The sequence below is a fragment of the Alnus glutinosa genome, chromosome 12, assembly GCF_958979055.1.
Source record: "Alnus glutinosa chromosome 12, dhAlnGlut1.1, whole genome shotgun sequence".
Taxonomy (NCBI): domain Eukaryota; kingdom Viridiplantae; phylum Streptophyta; class Magnoliopsida; order Fagales; family Betulaceae; genus Alnus; species Alnus glutinosa.
Window position 1 is genome coordinate 26,381,295 of NC_084897.1, and position 21,101 is coordinate 26,402,395.

At 33.5% G+C, this 21,101-nt stretch overlaps 1 protein-coding gene across 1 annotated transcript; it reads left to right on the top strand.

The window, feature by feature from the left end:
- The first annotated feature begins 12,203 nt into the window (after positions 1-12,203).
- LOC133851703 (serine/threonine-protein kinase STY17-like) lies at positions 12,204-20,327 on the top strand. Its single transcript, XM_062288250.1, has 16 exons — positions 12,204-12,682; positions 13,233-13,347; positions 14,044-14,144; positions 14,317-14,436; positions 15,145-15,199; positions 15,320-15,430; positions 16,751-16,801; positions 16,956-17,131; positions 17,213-17,320; positions 17,731-17,804; positions 18,304-18,479; positions 18,946-19,041; positions 19,386-19,466; positions 19,614-19,667; positions 19,756-19,893; positions 19,985-20,327. Exons 1-16 carry the CDS (start codon positions 12,483-12,485, stop codon positions 20,063-20,065), a joined length of 1,737 nt encoding a protein of 578 aa, XP_062144234.1. The 5' UTR covers positions 12,204-12,482; the 3' UTR covers positions 20,066-20,327.
- Positions 20,328-21,101: the final 774 nt, after the last annotated feature.

The following is a 21,101-nucleotide window of genomic DNA, read 5'->3' on the forward strand; positions in this document are numbered from 1 at the left end:
CAATATTACATGCTGCATCATTAGTTCGGATCAGACCAGCATCTTACCAAAAATATTCCCCTTTACAACTTGCATTTGGTCAACCACCAAATATTTTTCATTTTCGCATTTTTGGTTGTGCTGTATATGTTCCAATTGCTCCACCTCAGCGCACTAAGATGGGACCTCAACGTAGACTTGGGATTTATATTGGTTTTGATTCTCCATCTATTATTAGATATCTTGAACCTTAACTGGTGATATTTTTAAAGCACGTTTTGAAGATTGTCATTTTGATGAAAATATATTTTCATCACTAAGGAAAGAAAAGTCGTTGCCAGAAGCACGACAATAAATCATTTGGAATAATTTGACGTTATCTCATTTTGATCCTCGTACAAATCAGTGTGAACTAGAAGTTCAGAGGATCATTCATTTGTAGAGTATTGCAAATCAATTGCCGGATGCATTTACTGACAACAATAAAATAATTAAGTCTTACATTTTAGCTGCTAATACTTTAGTAAAGATAGAAGTCCCTGTAGGACAATTAACTAATACAGCAGCAAATGAGTCTAAGGCACGCCTGAAGCGTGGAAGACCTATTGGTGCAAATGATAAGATTCCCCGGAAGAGAAAAGCACAAGGAAATGAAATCGGCGCTCCTGAAGAGGCCTTACCCACAACACAGGCAACGAAAATTGATCAATCCAAACTTTCTGTACAAAATTCTCCTGGAAAAATATCCCCTGAAGAGGAACCCCTCGAAGAGGAATCTCCTGAAGAGTTACCTCCTGAAGATGATCAAGTACCTGAAAATAATGAGATCTCAATAAATTATATAAGTACAGGAGAAATATTGGATAGAAATAAAATTTTTGTCGACAACATTTTTTCATTTAAAGTTGCATTTGACATTACCAGAAGTAATGATGATATTGAACTACAATCCGTCGAAAAATGTCAACGTAGAAATGATTGGCCAATGTGGAAGGAAGCAATTCAGGCAGAATTGAACTCACTAGCAAAACGTGAAGTATTTGGATACTAAACTCACTACATGATTTTAAATATTAAATTGGGATTTTGCCAAACGCTTAGCTGCGTTTTTAAAAATCATTTTTTTCAGATCGCACTTTTTAAAATCGCAAACCCAAACGAACCTTTAATTGGGTCACGTTTCTTAAAATTTTAAAATGAAAAAGGCTAAAAATTATATTTTTACTGGGATAATAGTGTAGTGTATAATATTATTTATTGCATATTATTCACATTTGACGAATGTCTAGGTCTGTTTGGTTCGAATATTATTCAATATTTGAACCGGGTTTTTATTCGAAAACCCGCAACCAAGTGGAATAAAACCCGACAGCTGTTTGAATATGGTTTAAATGTAGTTTGAGTTTCAATGAGAAATGATAGAGGAAGAGGCGTGGCTTTTGAGTTTTGTAGCATATATTTTTTTTAAAATAAAAATAAAAAAGTAAATTAAAAAAAATTAATTTTGTTTTTTTTTTAAAGAAAAATTGGAAAATGGGGTGGCCAAAAGCCACCCCAAATGGATTTCGGGGTGGCCCGAAAGCCACCCCTGGGGGGTCGGGGGGTGGCGAGCGGCCACCCCCCTCCCCAAGGGGTGGCAGCCACTCCAAAACACTATATTTTTACTTTTTTTTTTCAAAAATAAAAATAAAAGTTTAGTTTTTTTTAGTTTTTAATTTTAATTATTTTTTTTAGTTTTTTTCATTATTAGTTTTTATTTTTTATTTTTTAATTATTTTTTTAAAATTAACACTTATTTTCATAACATGAATCATTATATACAACTTTTCATACAATCCAATCATTTCCAATCACTTTCGACCATTATAAAACATTTTTTTTTCAATCTCAAAAATTCAACACCCAAACATATATTCAAAAAGAATCTGAATTATATTCAACATCCAAACACATTTTTATTACCTTGAAATTCACAAACATATTCAAAATATTATTCATATTCGAAATATTCGATACCCAAAGAACATTCACAATCACAATGGTTTACACATTTTAAATTTTTATGTAAATTAAATGACTAATTAACCAAACTCCTAAAAAAAACGTCTCCATCTGGTTCTCTAAACCAATTAATTACATTTTTGCATTTTTCATCTACAATGCTTACCAAAATATAGGGAAATTAAACACCGTACGTACGTAACTCTATGGATAAGTTTTCAAGTAATTTATATTTACGTCCTTATTTTTCTTTATCCATCTCTCACTTTCTCTCAACCTATCATTAAAAATGAATAGAGAATTATTAAAAATATTATTTAAATAAAAAAGAGAAATAATTTAAATAAGCGGATATATACTTGAAAAGAAAGAGAGTGAGATAAAATCATAAAAAAACTTATGCATCCATCTTTCCCTACATTTGAATCGATAAAATGCAAAATGTATTTAGTTTAGAGAGCTCGATGTACATGTTTTTTAGGAGTTTAGTTAGCTATTTGACACACACAAAAAAAAAAAAAAAAACACATACGCACACCAAAATGCATGCATAAAATTATTATGGATATATACTAGATGCTCTAACTTATCCGTATAGTGCAAATGCTCCATCATTAGCTCAAGTTTGCTTTAGAACCTATAATAAGTTTGCTTAAGGGCTATAATAATGAAGTATATATATTCAAGTGAACATTTTATCTGAATAAAAAAAAGTGAACACTTGATCTCTCTCTCTCTCTCTCTCTCTATACATATATATATATATATATATAAAAGGGTGAGCTTCCCAACTACAAATTCAAAATGAAAATACAGTGCAAAAAATACAACAAAATAAAAGGAAATGTGCCAAAAAAAATACGTCGTAAGAAACGGTAATTAAAGCAAAATAGGTACAAAGAAATTAAATGGCACAAACCTCGAAAGGTATCTCCACCCTTATTGAATTCGGCTTAAAAACAACAACAACTACCGAAAAGACAATGTTGCAAAACGTTCATTCTCAATGAACATTAACTCATACCGAATTAAGTTGGTGTGGAATATAATTGACAATATATAACCTCGAACGTTTGTCTCGTGGGAATCATCTTGTCAAGCTGAAGGTGTAAAAGAAAGGTGATTGCTTGTTGCATGTTTTCAGAAGCACACAGTAATTTTTATATCTATAAATATAAATTGAAAGTTAATCAGGTTTAATTGGAACAGTTCGTTAATTGAATTTGAACATAATACGTACTTACTGTTTTAATTTGCAGCAGCTACCCTAACTCAGAATGTTTTCTTTCAATCTTTTTTACTTGATAGAGCTGAGCATTTATGCTTGTTCTGAATCCTTCCAGTAGTAGCTACTAGAAAGGTGACAGAGAAAAGAAAAAAGAACATTTTTAATGCAAGACCTTAGGTAGTAGGAAACTAGCTTGTCAAACCTTTATTGTCTTCTAAATATACTAACATGCCAAACAGTAAAAGAAGATCTGTAATCCACTTTTTCCATATTTGATCGAAATGATCATAATTTATGTACGTCATTATTAATTAAATAATTAAATTTAACATTAGAGCTTTATAAATTGTGATTTAACAAGAGATCTTGAGGTAAATGATCGGGTTAACAAGGGATTAAAATAAGGTTTGTATCATGTCTCTTTAATAAATATATCTACACGTTAGGCCTGATCACTTATATTAATTTTTTTTTGGTTAATAAGAGAAACAAGAACCGAACAACAAACATTAACAACAAAAATAACTATGTAAGCAAAATAATAAGGGGGATCTTTCCCATTGTTGAGTGGAAAGGAAAGACGAATATGGGTAGAGGAGGGAATTAATGCATCTTCTAATTAAATAGCTTGAAAGGGTTTAAATTTTTGGGATAATAGTATCTTAATTAAATAACTAAATTTATTTTTTTCCTATCAATTTAAATTTTTGAAATGAGTGGTGTAATATATTACTTAACTAAGATGCAATAGTTCTTTGGTTAAAATTAAGATTGACAATTTTTTAAACCATTTATGAACCCAATACAAAATCAGATTATAGCTAGTTTACCGCGCGTAACTATATGTAACTAAACAATGGAGTCTCAACCAAGGTGAAGGTTTGTACACATTGTTTAATTTATTAAGCAAATCAAAACTATACGTACGTACAGTAGTATATTAATGCTTCTCCTCCCTTGCAAAATTCAACCACAGCTAGCTAGGCTCTCAGCAGATGGAGCCAATGGGATTTAACAGTTCTGGAAACAGTCTCACGGGCATCTTGCCTATTAATGTTGCGGCCTGTCTGTCCCAGAGAGAGATTCCCTCATTAATGGTGGTGGTCTTTCTGGTTCGCCAGGACAGTGAGTATCACCATCATGGGCGATCCCTTTGTTGGGCCAGAGATCTTCGTTTTTGCTCTCCAGCCCCCTACTTTTATACAAGAGCACCCATTTCACCACCCATAAAGACAACTTTACCCGTATATATAAAAATAAATTATCTTTGTTTTGTTTTCTGTTTTTAAAACAAAAACATACAATGCATTAAAGGTTTCACTTGTATATGCGATTTGGAAATATTTAAAAAAGGTATTTCATTGCCTATGATTTAAAAATACATTTTTTTTATTTTTTATTTTTTATGTTTTTAAACTATAATTTTTTAAAAATACACTTCTAAACCATAAAACCATACATTTTTCTTTAAAATTACATTTTTAGTCTACACAATTAATTACAAGGCTATACAGACTTTAGAAATAATCCAAAAACCAAAACACCCTTTAAAGCACAAATTAGACAGATTACACCTTTATACACTTCTAAACCATACATTTTTTACTTTAAAATTACATTTTTAGTCTACAAAATTGCAAGACAAAACAGACTCTAGAAATAATCCAATACTCAAAACACCCTTTAAAGCACAAAACGGATTACACCTTTATGTAATATTGTTAGAATACATTTTCAAAAAAAGAAAAAACACCCAAACACACCTAACCTATTAGTAAAGGTTAATGTTGACTTTCCACTGCATGGTTTGATAGCTTGGGCGCCTGGAAGAAATAGGCAGATGCAAGTCTTGTGGCGTGGCATTATGGAGATCGATAAATAGATGGAGGGAGAAGTGTGGATTTAAATGCTCTGGACCGGCTTTCTGCTTTGGTAGTCGTGGTTTTTAATGCTCATGCAGAGCCCCTTGGCCCTCTTAAATTGCCCCCCAGACATTCTCACCTCTCCTCACACTCCGTTCAAAACCCTTACCCTTCTTTCTCTACCCGCTAATCTTATTGGGGTGGCTTCTTCCTCAACCTAGCTACCTCCCATGTCGATCTTCTCTATATTACCACCAACTTCTTTTAGTTTTACATTTTTCTCACGGGCCTTTCTCAAGACCACAATGAAAGGAAAGATATGTGCGTGAAATGGTTACTTCGATATTGGCCTGGTTCACTCAGAAAGGAAATATTTTCTTCTTTTGATTGAGCCGTGCCAATATCTGAGTGCCCTTTCATTTCTCCCACACTCCCCAGGAATTGATATTGCTATTTAACTTTAGTTTTCCTGATCGATCATATATATGCTGTGGGCTTTTCCTTTTTCTTTTTTTCTTTTTTTAATCTCCTGCAGCTTTTGTATTGGACTTCTTTAATTAACTTCTCATGCAGTGAAGATCGAGCACAAGTCAGAGACAGAAACACATCCTTGGAAGCAGGAAAAGGTGAGGTGGGAACTGGGAACTTTGCAACTTCGGAAGTTTGTTTCTATGAAAGAATCTAACATGCATGGCCGACGACGCATATGTTTTTTTTGACGACACAGTAATCTACAGATATCTGATCTGAAATGTTTGGAATCTTATATATATATATAGTCATTATTGTTACATAAAACTATTAGCCCTGAGCTGCAGCTAGTTTGCTGGTTTATAATCGAGGGTTGGATATGGTATTTTTCTTTCTTTCTTCTGATATAGATCTTGAAAAAAACAAACCCAAAAAAAAAAAAAAAAGAAGAGAAGAGAAAGAAAGCTAAGAGGCAGCCGTCTGCAGGCTGTCTTTGTCAAAGTATGCTATCTAATTTCCGCGACAACTGTGATTTAGTGTTACTCGGTTACATTCACAATTTACTTTTTACTTTTCTCTAAAATTATAATTAAACTCACAAAATACATTATTTAACAAATTATCTGTTCAATGTTAAAATTGACTTTTGTCGGTAATTCTCTTTACATGTAAAGAGTAAAAAGTCAAAGTCAAATTTTTTTTAATATTCTTTCTCTTTTATGCTTTTTCTTCTTCCATCTAGACTTAAGATAAATTTTTAATGTAAAGAGTCTAAAAGTTAGTTTCATAAATAAAAATAAAATATTTAGTTAAAATAGAGAAATATTTAAAGAGTTTGATGTTTAATGGTTTTGAAAAGTAGTTAGTTAAATCAACTAAAGTAGATTTTTAGAGTTAAATTTCTTTTCTTTTCTTTTTTGAAATGTTCATTAAATGCTCTTATTGCTTTCTCTGCCTTTACAATCTAAATAGCTAATTAAAAGCTTTTTTTTTTTTCCAAATTAAATGAACTCTACATTAATTTTTTCTGTACTACTTAAATAATTTTTCTGTATTTTTTTTTTCCAAACATATGTCGTTCTTTGATGAAAATGAGTAAGGAAAGAGGGAAGAAAGAAAATCATAAAAAAAAAAAAAAAAAAAAAACCCTGAGATCGAATGCAGTCATTTACAATGCTTCTCAACATTTGAATAAACACGGTAGATGAAATGCGGATGTATTTGGTTTAAAGAACTGGTGAAGATATTTTTTAGGGGTTTGGTTGAGTAATTTTACTTAGAAATTCAAAATGTGTACAAGTCATTGTGGATGCTCTAGGCCATGTTTGTTAAAAATTTTGTTTTATGTCTTTTATTTTTATTCTCAAAATAAAAACATTAACAAATCACAAAAAATACAAAAATAAAAATAAAAATAAAAATTGTTTCTATTTATACACTTCTTTTTTTTAAAATAATAATAATAATTCCCAAAATAAATTAACAAACATACCCTTAATTAGCATCCAGTTGACTCTTAATAAGAGCAAAAATATGTAAATTGACAAAGCTAGTTAACTTGATTAGGAAAAAAAATGGTTAACGAGTAAAATTTTTGAGACATGTTACATATATGCATATCACGTATATATTTTTTGCACATTACTTTTTTAAATCATTCATTAGATCTGTAGGACCCACAAGTGAATCCTTGTGGCTCCTACAAATCTAATGGTTGATTTTTTTTTAAAAAAATGATGTACAAAAAATGTACGAATAATGTGCAAAAATCATTTTTCAAGATTTTTTTTCATCCAGCGAGCATACGAAGGACTTAATTAAGGAAAAATGTTATTTTGCTCTTAATTAATAGCACCTCTTCGCTATCTTAAATTTCTTACACATGGTTGCTTAGGCTTTACCCTAGTATATATGGTAATAGAAAATACCTCGGCTATTTTAATTGAAATAAAAATAATTTAGGTTCAATTTTGATATTATATTAATACTATATTAAATTACCAATTATCCCATAAAATAGATATTTAAAGATGTGATAATTATGTCCTAATAAAATGCTTTTGAAGTGTACACGTTTCAAAACGTAGTCATAAAATAAAATAAAATAAAAAATCTACTTTTCTTGCAACCAATTTCTTTTTCTTTCCCGCAACTGAAGAATTGATCTTGTCAGCTTTTTTTGATATGGTCTTTGTCCCATAATAAATTTAACAGTCTCTCTTTAATTTTCCCGTTTCCCGTTTCCTTGTTTTTTTTTTTTTTTTTTTTTTTTTTTTTAGGGAAAGAAAATATTTCATTGAGATCAAATAGTGTTACAACAGCAGACACCACAAGGATGAAGCATAAAACAGACACCCTAGGTGTACAAACATCTCAATACAATGCAGACAGTTACTACTAAATAAAACCCAGCCAACAGAATGATGCTTCTGCGTTGACATACACCTTTACTTGAACAGGGAGTCAGTCACACATTCTGGGCGACTGTCAATGACTAGATTAATGTACGTACAAAGCAAACTGTTCAAAGAAACACAAACTATTACAAAACAGGAAAAGCTCAATGGAGGAAACTGTCTGTCGGGAAAGCCACCGCCTGTGCACGCGCCGGCACCAGAGAAAAGCCCATCAACCCTGAAGCGCCAAAAGCCTCCGATCATCACCAGATCCACCAAACACGGCAGAAAAAACCCGGTTTGCAGCCTTCACGCGCGGTCCAAACCGAAAACCACCCAGGCGCGTGAAGGCCACGCGCCGATCACCGAGAGGCCGCACAACCGTGGAGAGCGGCTGGAGCACTGGAGACTGCCGACAAACACAGCTGACGGGCACGTGTCCACCAGAAGACGGCGAAAACTTGTAGATCTGGCCTCAAAAAATCTGATAGTGAACAACACAACCACAATCTCCGCCATCGACACGCCATGGGTGACTAGTCCCCACCGACACCTTCACCAGAGAGCTCTCTTGCCTTAACAAACTAAAACCAGAAAACCTAAAACACCCACCGGATTCACACCGGGGCGACAAAAACTTCCACAACCCTAAAGGTCAGAAGACTCAACAACAAACAAAGAACCATCTTAACAACTAAGACTAAGATGGCCAACAACAAAAAAACTCAAGGAGGAGGCAAAAGCCTCCCTCCCCCAAAACCAAGACAAACTGCCAGCTCTTTCTCTCACTAAAAAACGGGAGCTTCTCTCACTAGACCTCAATTGATATCCTCAGAAAGAAAATAATGTTAAAGTTTCCCGTTTCCTTGTTTGAATAATAATAAAAAAAAGTTTCTCTTTTTCGTGTAGATTTAAAATTTAATTCAACTTATCCACTGTTTCAGGCTTGAAAACAATGCTGTTAAGTGACCTGCGTTGTGTTTTCACCGTAAGTAGCGGGTCTCCCAAGTAATATAAATTTGTTCGTGGTCGAATCCGAAATCAAAGATCATTTGACAGCGACGGAAGTATGGCACAAGTAGTACTTACTGTGCTTCTATGAGAATGTGGTTGGTTCAAAAGAATCAAAAGTAGGGAGGATGGTGTAAAACAAAACTTAGGTAGATCAAAAAAGTAGATTTGAATTTTCTTTAATTTGTTGTTTGGATTAATAATAATTTGAATAGCAGATATGAAAAAGCCTTTATAGAACCTACTTGTCCGAGCATAAGGCACGGCTGCCCAAAACTTACTTGAGCATGTAGGTTTCATATGAAGTCTCTCGTATTTACTTTTTAAATTTTTTCAGACAGTAAAATTGTTAAAGATCTATATTCTAAAAAGTAGGTAGTGTAAAAGAAACCTTAGGCCTCTTTTAGAACAATTTGGAAAACCTACCTTTTGGAAATGTTATAAAAAACATGATTGGTAGAAGCTCATTTTTCAAAAGCATATGCCTTAAAGTTGGCATTGCGAGACACTTTCAAAGTATTACAACTTTAAAAGAAAGATAAAAGAACACTAATATATAAAACAATATTATAAAAACACTTTCAAAACATTATAGCCTTCAAAAAGCAAGCACATAAGACATACTTTAACAAGTTGGTGTATGCATCTTTAGAAGCTGAATACTGATCGTAAAGCCCTCCATATCAAATCCTTTTACAGGAATTGGGAATCCCATTCTTATGTAAACATTTGGCATTGGATTTTTGACTTGCAACGCAAATATATATTATATAAAGACTATACGTTTCCACCCAATAAGTAGGCTCGGGACCACGTCCTTTTCGTCACCAAAACAGGTATGGATAGGATCGTGGTACTCATTTTCCAGGGTCAATTAATAAGATGAAGCAACGGATATATACTATGCAGCCAATACGTCAAACCCCTCTACAGTTTTCTCAAGTGGATTGATTTCTTTCCCGCGTTTTGGGTTGGATCAAGGGAAATTGAAAGAAAACTGCTTATTAGTCCAATGTTACCCAAATATTTTAGGATTGAAATTATCTTATTTCTACGTTTTAGTAATGATTTATACAATAAATCACATGATAATTAATGCTAAAAAAACATCAGTTACACACTGATTACACACCCCTCTCACATGGGGTGAGGCCCACCCAAATATTTTAGGATCGAAATTATCTTATTTCTACATTTTAGTAATGATTTATACGATAAATCACATGATAATTAATGCTAAAAAAACATCAGTTACATAATAATTACACACCCCTCTCACATGGGGTGAGGCCCACCCAAATATTTTAGGATCGAAATTATCTTATTTCTACATTTTAGTAGTGATTTATCGTATAAATCATATAATAATGCTAAAAAAAAATCAGTTATACACTGATTACACACACCCCTCTCTCATATGGGTGACGTCCACCAAATATGGATCTCACCCCCATGTAAGAGGAGGATATGTAACGAGTGTGTAACTAGTGTGTTTCTAACACCCCTAAACCATAAGCTAGTAGAGATCCATTTCACACTTTAAATTTTGTTTTATTACATATAATTATGTATATATGGTGTTATGCCATTTATAAATTGTAAATGATGTGCTAATACATTCATAATGCAAATTCCTATTTATTTTAGTCGGAAAAATATATATATATATATATGGTGTTATGCCATTTAACTACCCACTTTTTCAAAGCACATTCATCTCATTCTTTATTTTAACTATTTATTATTACTATTCCATTTAAATATATTGCTCAATCGAATGCAACTCCTTTTGCTTTCAAAATTACATTCGGTTAGCGGAATGAGAATGCTCATATGTGTAAAACTTAGGTTTCGTTTGTTTCGGTGACAAATATTTTTGGAAAATGTTTTTTGTATTTTTTGGTGTTCGGTACAACCGAAAATAACAATTAAATCAAATATTTTCAGCAACAAACAAAAAAAAAAAAATCAAATATTTTCGGTTTGACCAAAAACTTATTTAGTTTCGGAAAATAGTTTTCATTTTTAATTTTCGTGAACTATTTTTCGAGTTTGAGTTTCTCCTTCTCAAACTGACAAGTGCCAACCCACTGCTAGACAAATACCAAGCCAGCATCAAGCCACCCGCTGGAACTCAAATTATAAGGTTATTTTTTTTATATTAATAATTTTTATGTTGTGGATAAAAATTGATTTTTTGAAAGGTTAATATGAATTAATGAAAAAATTAAAAAAAAAAATTGTGATTTTTCGTATGAACTAAACGTTGGAAAATAAAAAATATTTTTTGACAGAAAACAATTTATACTTAAACAAATGGTTCCTTAATCTAAACAACAACACCAAAAATAATAATAATAATAATAATAAAATATCTTAATTTCACTTTAAATGGAGAGGAGAGAATCATCCCATTATAAGCTCAAAACTCAGAAGGTTGGTATAATAACTTCCTGTCATTGATTTGTAACTATCATTTGTTATTATTATTTTTTTATACAAGTACGAGAAACAAACCAAACTACACTATCATTTGTTATTGTCAATGCTGGACTTGCCGGTATTGCTCCCGTTAGCTATCAGTTTTAAGAAGCCCCATGGAATCATGGATTACTTACCAAAATAGAAAGCCATAAATTATTTTATGTTGTTATATATGGAAAACTATGGGAAAAATAAACAGGAACAGATGAGATATTGATGTTTTATTTAAGCCAATCATAATGATCATTATCTATATAAAATAATAATAATAAAAAATTATATTTCACCAAAAGCATCTCCACATAACCCATTAAACTTTCATCATATTTACAATTACCTCATCAAATTTAGAAAACTCTCAATTTAATGTATTTTTAAAATGCTCATTTTTTTTTAAAAAAAAATTATAAGATTTTAAGCGTTAGTCAGGATTTGAAAGAATTTGCAAAAACACAGATATATTTTAAAATGGTATTTTAAAAATTTTGACATGATTTAACGAAATTTTTTAAAAAAATAGTGAGATTAAAATAAAAAAAAATTGAATTAAATTAAGAATTTTTGAAATTTAAGAAGATAGTCATAAAAATGGTGAATTAAGTAATTTTTCTTTACCTATAAAAAAAAGAAAAAAAAAATAATTTTTCTTTAAAAAAAAAAAAAAAAAAAAAACCCTTCTAAACCGATAAAAGTGTCACACGGAAACGGCGTTGTCGGTTTTTTTTTCTCTGTTTATACAATAAAAGGAAGTCGTAATCGTGGATAATGAGTGACGCCCCAGTTGGGCCAGAGGCTGACGTGGAGAGCTCCTGGAGAGAAAGAACCAAAAGAGAATCTCTCAACCTCTCTGCTTTTCCAACTCCAGCTTCGTCGTCACTCCGCTCTCTTTCCCCTCTCTGCTAATTTCCACAAAATCTCAGCAAAACCATGCGCGATCACTCTTCGGCCTCTACATTTCAATTTCTCAGTGCCTCAATCACCGTGTGAATCTCTAATTGAATCGTTTTTTCGCTTCGTTTTTCATTGATTTGTGTGGTTTTTCTTTCTCTAATGCCGATTGCGGAAGACAACGAGAGCTGCGGTAGTAGGCCCGCGCAGTCACCGCAGTCACAGCCTCCTCGGCTGCAGAGACAGAAGCTGGAGGTGTACAACGACGTGCTTCGTCGAATCCAGGAATCGAATCGCGAGGAGGCGAACCTTCTCGGCTTCGATGACCAGCTCTGGCTCCATTTCAATCGTCTCCCTGCTCGGTACCTACTGCCCTTGCCCTAGCTTTTGTACTTTGTTCGTAAATAAGTTTTTTTGTTTGTTTAATTTGATTGTGTTTGACATTGCTTGTTTGTTGCTGAGAAAGAAACAGGAATGGTAAAGAGAATATAGCTGGTATCTTGCTACTGATATGTATTCCTATTTTATATATTTATTTATTTATTTTTGTGAATAAGATTCAAGGAATTGCTTTGTTTACCTATGGATTTGTTTATTTATTTATTTGCATTTAGGTTGTGAGTACTTGTGACCGAAGTTATCAATTAGTAAAAGAATAGGGAATCAGCGGAAGCCAAAGAGGAATTTTTGTATCGGTTTTGCTTTTTGTTATTTGATATTTATTCCGGCAACTGTTGTATTAAATTTTCTTTGCAGCCAAACAGGGTTTTCGGGAATTAGTTTCTGAAATCATAATTTTCGACATGTGAATTGATCTTGGTTTTAGAAGAACAAATTTTTACTTTCTAGATCGAAGCCTTGAATGCATTTTCAGAGCTAACCTGTTTGGGGTGCATGGTTGTTAACATATAGATATGCGTTGGATGTGAATGTGGAGAGGGCAGAGGATGTGCTGACTCATAAGCGATTACTGGAATTGGCAGAAGATCCTGCTAATCGGCCTGCATTCGAAGTTCGGCTTGTGCAGGTATGCATATTTGCATTTGGTACACTGTTTTTCGCTGCTTTTTTGATTGAATAGTTTAGGCCATTTACTAGATGACTCTGGTTATTCTTTGGCCAAAACTTATTTCATGCTTTTCTTGTAAGAAGTTGCCATAGGAATGAAAATAAACTGTGCTGTTGCAATTTATATTTCAGTGCCACAATTTGGTTCATAGGTGGTCTATTCTTATCAACCATCGGTAATTAGTTTTTATTTTGAATATTTGCTTCCAAATTAAATACCTCTCAGCATGCAGAAAGTGAACTTAACTTGTCTGATTCTATATTCGTTTTTTTTAATAAAATCTTGTGCTGTTAGGTGTTTTGCTTAAAGCTCATTATATCACGAGCCTTGATGTTGACACAAACCCTGCCCAACATAGTATTATTAAAGGTCTCAGACTTAAGAGAGTTGTGCTTCGTCTTGCAAATCATACCACGTGCACCTTGATAAATTTATCTACTTCTATTTGACTACAGTCAATATTGTTTGTTTAATTGAACCAGAAGAACCGTGTTCCTTTTCTTCTCTTTATAATGTTTTGAGATCTTGGAGGTGTTCCGAGGAAAAAAGAAAAAGATAAGGTCTTGGAGGTGAAGACTTTTTTAACCAAATTAATTAGTCTGGAATAATGATACACACCTAATTGCTTTGTTGTGACTCTTTACTTCAATGCAGGTTTATCCAATTGCAAATGGAAATTCTGTTGATTCTGTGCATTCAGATTCTTCAATGAAAGAAGATGCACAAAGTTATTTTAATAATCCTAGTAAACAGGGGTACGGCTCATTACATGTTTACCTGCATAATTGTACTCTCAATTCTTATTTAATACTCAATAACATGTAGATGCTTCTCTTTTGGGTTCTTATTCCTCATCCTTGAGTACTTGTAATGTTATTTCTGATATTCATTAAATGATGCTGTCATTTGTGTGTGTGTCTCCTGCAGAATCCATCCGCCGCCTACCTTCGGTTCATCTCCCAATCTTGAAGCACTTTCCCTTCAAGACAATGGAAATCATGTCGACGATGGAGGCAGTGCCATGAGTGTGACGCCATCCTTTCCTCAGTAAGAAATTGAAGATTTCAACACTATCTAGAGGAGTTAGTCATACAGTGCAGATAACACAAAGTTGCTATCCCCATCCCTCCTTCTCCCCGCTTTTCTTCATGCTGTTAAGGAGTTTAGTGAGTTAAACTAGATTGTTTTTCTTTTTAATTTCTTAGACAAAATAACATTGAGATTTATTTAATCAGGGTTAAAATGTTGCCTGCATTTTAGACGTGACATCTGCTAATGCATGTATGTTGTGTGTGTGTATGTGAGAGAGAGAGTAAATATGCATGGAGATATACTCAGAATTCTATAGGATCATGAGAAGAAGAATATGTTCTATAAATTCCTATGTTGGGAAGTTTTAGAAAAGCGACATTTTTGTAGCTTTTTGGTGTGGTCTTTTTATTATATCATGGACAAAGATTCCTTGTGATGGTAAGCCTCTCTCTCTTGGCCAATTTTCATAGTTTGTTATGTTTTGTGGTCCCTCCTCAAAATTGGCTATTGGAGTTTTCTTCTCTTTTCTTGGATTGGTTTAATACATTACTCCTTTTGGAGGACGAGAGTTAATTTCTTATATTCATAAGGCATCTATAATAGGAAGTAAATATTTTAATGCTATATACCATGAAGACAATCATTTTAGTGATTGATTGATGTTTCTTTAGGTATTTCTTTTCATTTCTGCACGGTTTTGATCTACGGTTGCTAATCTTGCAGGCCTATGCATGAAATCACGTTTGCAACGGTTGACAAGCTTAAACTCCTTAACCAGGTACTAATCCACGTGCATGGAACCATCATGTGTTTTGATATTATTGCTGGATAAAATGGTTGCATTGTAGCCCTCTCTCTCTCTCCAACTAATTAATGGTAAAAATGATTAATTTTCCAGTTAACCTTTTTACTTTCTGAGATCGGACTGAACATTCGAGAAGCTCATGCTTTCTCCACTGTCGATGGGTTCTCTCTGGATGTCTTTGTTGTTGATGGTTGGCATTACGAGGTATGGTCTTGTAGTTTTGTGCATAAAGAATCTGATTTTGTGCATCTTGGTGATCTGGCAAAACTAACATGTTTGCTACTATGTGGCATTGTGATTCTGATGTCTTGGTTTCTGGTTATGATAATTGATCTCTTGCAATGCATAACCCTTTGCTTTTGGAAATATCATCTCTGCATAGCATGTTCCTCTGTTATACTGAGTAATATGTAACTGCTGACCTTTGGAATCGTTTCTGTCAGTTATGATTTTATATTGCTTACATGTAATGGGGCTTTTTTTCATTCTTTATTTAATTTATTTTCAGTTGACAAATATAAGAAATTTAAGTATTTGGCAACTCATTATCTTTAGGTTGTCTTTTTGGCTTCAGGGTCAAGATAATTTTGGGCTGATGCTTGGGCTCAGAAAACTATTATTGTGCTGATAATTGCTCTGAAGGATAAGTTAGGGCTTAGATGAGGGTCAACTGAAATGTGTAAAATGCCTTTTTAGGTTGCTTGCAATATCCTCTTCATCTTACTCCCATCATTCATCTTTTTCCCAGCATACTTTTTCCCTTTTGCATTTGAATACTTAGAAACAATTTTTATTTTATTTTTTATTTCTCTTGCTTATATTTGTAATATTTACCTTTGATTTTTGTGTTTCTCCGGATTTCCAACTTTTCCAAAAAAAATTCCATGCGGTTTTTAGTATAATTATACTTTATTTATTGACATGTCTACGTGAATCTTAAGAGATTCTGTGGAGTATTTTTTTTTTTTTTTGCCTTCCTGTTCAATCTTTTTAAATTTCATGTTTGGTGCCAAAAATAAGAGAGATAATCTTAACATAATATTTTTTAGTGGAAACATGAAAAAAGCATCTTTCAGAGTATTGGGATGTAACATCACAACAGTACTAAGGGATGGCTTCAGAACTGCAGACCTGGATGATTTACTTTCTAGATGTTTTTCCTTTCTTTTTTTCTTTTTTCTTTTTTTTTTGGGGGGGGGGGGGGGGGGGGGAATTTGGTATTTAGTTTATATAGCTTCATTTGGAATCAAAATCAACTTCTACTTTGTCTCTTGTACTTAATGTTCAATATTCTTCGGATTACATCTGTTAATTCATTTGTTGCAATATTTTTGGTTTGTTATTTTTGGTCTATTGTAATGTGTTACATATTGAAGACAATGTTTCTATTCCTTATTCAATTTGAATTTGTATGAATATTTCTAAAGCATCTCAGTTTTTGTTTCATTTTTATGGCCAGAATGACTCTTTTTGTTTCATTTTTACATCTCTATATTTTGATATATTTGCATATGTAAAATTTAGGAAACTGAGGAGCTTAAAGGTGCATTGGAAAAAGAAATTTTGATGTCTAAGGTGATTTTTCCCTATACTACTCACTTTTGTTTTCCTTATTGCAATAGATACCAATCAATGTGTTGTATCATTCTACAGAATTTAGTTCACGTAATAACCCTTCGCTGGTATCTATATAAAAAAAAAAAATCCCCTTTGCTGGTGTTATCTGCAGGAGCAATATTGGTCAAAAGAGCTTTCAGTTTCTGCTGTTGGCAAGCATAACCCAGCAAGGACTGAAACTGTTTCTAATGCCGTAGAAATACCGACTGATGGGACTGATGTCTGGGAAATTGATACCAGGCAGCTGACAGTTGGGGAAAAAGTTGGATCCGGGTCATTTGGTGATCTGTGAGTCATCTGTTTGAAACCAGTGCCTTATTGTGTTTTGGTCTTCAGCTGATCTTTCTTTTCCCTTGAAAAAATTCTCAGGTATAAAGGCACATATTTTAGTCAGGAAGTGGCTGTCAAATTCCTCAAGCCAGAGCGTGTCAATAAGGAGATGCTGAGAGAGTTTTCCCAGGAAGTCTATATAATGAGGTTGGTTTGAATGCCTGCCTATAATTTTTAGTGGCACCACCTGCCTTTTTCAAACATTATTCTTTAAGCTTTGGGATGTTATGCCTCCTCTCTCTCTCTCTCTCTCTCTCTCTCTCTCTCTCTCTCTCTCTCTCTCTCCCAACTCCAAACTCCGAACTCTCTGAACTAAAAGGAGTACATGTTCACTTTGGAGATTGCCCTTTTAGTCTAGTTATGTATAATTGCTATGGAGAGCCTTTTGAATGTTGCTATATTCTATAAGTGTTGTTCCATTTCACTGGATTGTATTTGACTTGCCCTTCGGGTTATTTATTTATTATTTTATTTTTTTTATGCAGTTTCTGGTCTCTGCATTCATCTCTCTCGTGACAGTTCCTCCTTTTCTTGTAATGACTTGTCTTAGTTTGCAGGAAAGTTCGTCACAAGAATGTTGTGCAATTCATAGGTGCATGTACGCGACCTCCAAACCTGTGCATTGTGACTGGTAAATCCACGAGATTCTTTAACATATATGATGCTGTATACTCAAGTTTCTTATTTTATTACCTGTGGAGCTCATGATTGATGCTGTTAATTGGTGCTCGCTTTCTTTTTGTGAAGTTGACACAGAAAACCACCTATTTGTTTTCTTATAAGATGCATCATGTATTTTATATTTATAGGGAGAACTTCACTTATAACTCCTGATCTTTTCATCACTTTTGAAAAAAAGTACCCAAATTTTAAGAAGTGTCAATTTAAGGTATTTTGGGAATTTTGGATAGGATTTAATGGAAAATTCTAACGGATGATTGAGATTGAAAAATATTGAAAGATGGATACCCTAAATTGACATTTTTTAAAGTTTTGGTACTTTTTTTCAAAAGTAATGAAAGATGAGGGGTTAGAAGTGAAGTTTCCCCATATTCATTTGTAGGATGACTTTGCTGCCTCATCCAATTTACTAATATTAGTTTTGCCTGCTTATGTTTGTGCTTTATCAGAATTTATGTCTGGGGGAAGTGTTTATGATTTTCTTCATAAACAGAGGGGTGTATTTAAGCTTCCATCTCTACTCAAAGTAGCAATTGATGTTTCCAAGGGAATGAATTATTTGCACCAAAATAATATAATCCACAGGGATCTCAAGACTGCCAATCTTCTGATGGATGAAAACGAAGTAAGAGTATTTCATGAATGTGCACATGGTTGGTTTTATTCTGTTAATGAACAGTAATTTTTTTAATGTGAAGGACATCTATTTATTTCTTCGTACCTTATTTGGTTATGATACTCCCATGAATTTCTTTCAAATAGTTAGTCTGAAGCCAGTGGGTTCTGAATGACCTCCCTCTCACGGTTAAAAAAGTGGTTAACCATCTCGAAAAAATCCATATCGTCCATCCGAAAAACGTGTCTCAACTACAGCCAACTCCCGCGTTTCCCTATCGAAAAACCAACCCTACTTAATTTGTTCTAGAAATGCTAACCAAGTGACACACTGGGGCCATGGGTCATGAAAGAGGTTGACCCCCATCCCCCCTTCACTATGTATCGGAAGAATAAAAAATAAAAAATTATTCCTGAAAAAAGTGTAGCAAGATTCTTGATTTAGTTTTGCTAAAATTCTAGTCCCTTCTGAACAGGTCTTTAAGGTTGCTGATTTTGGGGTTGCCAGAGTGCAGGCTCAATCTGGGGTGATGACAGCTGAAACTGGAACGTATCGTTGGATGGCTCCAGAGGTATGCACCTTTCTAGCATCAACTTACTTTCTTTGTTCGTATCTTTACATTCCTGCAAAATGCAACATAAATATGGATATCCTTCTGCTTTTTGTCTCTCTTGTAAAAGCTTTTTGTTTTTGTTATTTCTAACCCTCCTGGAATTACACTGCAACCACCTTTAGTTTCCATGCGCTAGAATATGTTCCCAGCCATATCATTTTTGCTGAACCCCATCATGTGATTCATTCTTTCTTTAATAATCTAGTTCAGTTCTCTGAGTATCTTAAAGTTTACATAAGTGTGTTACATGCATTCTGCATTTCCTAGCATTTTCTTATACTGGCCTTTATGAGTGAGTGAAGGTCATTGAACATAAAGCATATGATCACAAGGCAGACATTTTCAGCTTTGGAATAGTGCTTTGGGAGCTTCTAACCAGAGAAGTAAGTCTTCTAGTTTTTTCAAGAGAAAAATATGCCCAGATTTTTCAGCGACCAAAGGAACTTTTTCTTTTAGTTACTTATTTATCAATTAATTTATGATGGCATAAACTTATCTCATTTTTAACGGTCTCTATGTTGTATTACCAGCTCCCATATTCTCGATTAACCCCGTTACAAGCAGCTGTTGGCGTGGTGCAAAAGGTATTCATTCTTTACATTTCGAGATTGGTGTACCATAACCACTTTTGTTTTTCAAATGGTCTGCCTCTTTAACTAATATGGCTATCAGGGTTTACGGCCTACAATCCCAAAAAACACTAACCCAAGACTTGCTCAACTGCTCGAGAGGTGCTGGCAGCAAGATGCGGCTCAAAGACCCGACTTCTCTGAAATTATAGAAAACCTTAAGCGTATAGCTGATGATGAGGTAACATGTATAACCTAAGTCGGTTACTTACAAGGGTTTATCTTAAAGATCAGTCTTGCCAAACCTTTCTAAGCATGATTTGTTGAAGCAGGTAAGGAATGAGGGAGTAGATCGACGCAGGGAAAGATCATATGGTGGCTTCTTTTCAGCACTCAGAAGGGGCAATCATTAAAAATCTGATATGAGTGAATATGGTTAGCGCCCTATGCATGATCGTACTGTGTAGGCCATTTCCAATCACATCCAATTTGTATTGGATAGTATTTTGCCCAAGAATGAACCTGATTATAGTTTTTGTCTCGTAAATTGGCAGTGGATTGTTTCCCTGCATGTTCTCTTTAATGCGTGATGGGTTAAGATGGAAAAGTGGCCAACTTGGTAGTATGAACCTTGTAGCACCCCTTTCTAGAACTAATGTCTTCTTTTCCTTGTAATTTTTTTTTTTCCCCAAAGAAACATAACATAACATTAAAACAAAATATACTACAAAAAGAGGGGGAGTGGACCCCAACAAACACTTCAAAAAATAGTCATTACAGTGCATGAAATTAAAACTACAATTATAACGCGAGATGGATCCAAATGGATCATGTCCCATAGTTTCTTGACCAAAAAGCTTATGTGATGCAATCAAAAGAATGGACCGCTAAAAATAGGTGCATTGGTGATGAATACGATGAGGCGGTTGATGAATATCACATTTTTTGCATCCTGAGGCAAATGAGTATGCTCCCGGACATCTCTGAATAAAAGAAAGAAACCATTTCTGTTTTATTGAGGAAGGAGGCAGGTTGTTGAAGATTTAAGTTAATTTATCTAATTACTCAAATAATAAATTTTAAAAATAATTAATTAAATAATAATTAGTATGGATTTACCAAAAAGAAAAAACTGTCGATATTTACTTTATATATGGAATAAATAAGTTAATTGAGTAGTTCGTAAACAAATTTGAATTCGTTCGAAAAATAAATAAATTGAGCTTAAACATATTTTATAGTTTGGTAATAAGTTTGAGCTTAGCTTGTGTTCAAAAATAATAAAGTGAACCGTGCTTGAACATTCAACTCAACTCGATTAAAACCTTAGTTCCTTGTAAGGTTGGTCACATAAATAAGCTCTACTTGCTGATGAATGGTAACTACAAGTAACGATTTCCCTTAGTCCATGCAATTTTTAATCGTTTGCATTGTTCAACCAACATTCTC

Excerpts from the sequence above, each read along its gene's own strand:
- LOC133851703 (XM_062288250.1), top strand. The coding sequence starts at position 12,483 with ATGCCGATTGCGGAAGACAACGAGAGCTGCGGTAGTAGGCCCGCGCAG. Across the intron at positions 13,348-14,043 it reads TCGAAGTTCGGCTTGTGCAG|GTTTATCCAATTGCAAATGG; the intron begins GTATGCATATTT and ends ACTTCAATGCAG. Across the intron at positions 17,132-17,212 it reads TCCGGGTCATTTGGTGATCT|GTATAAAGGCACATATTTTA; the intron begins GTGAGTCATCTG and ends AAAAATTCTCAG.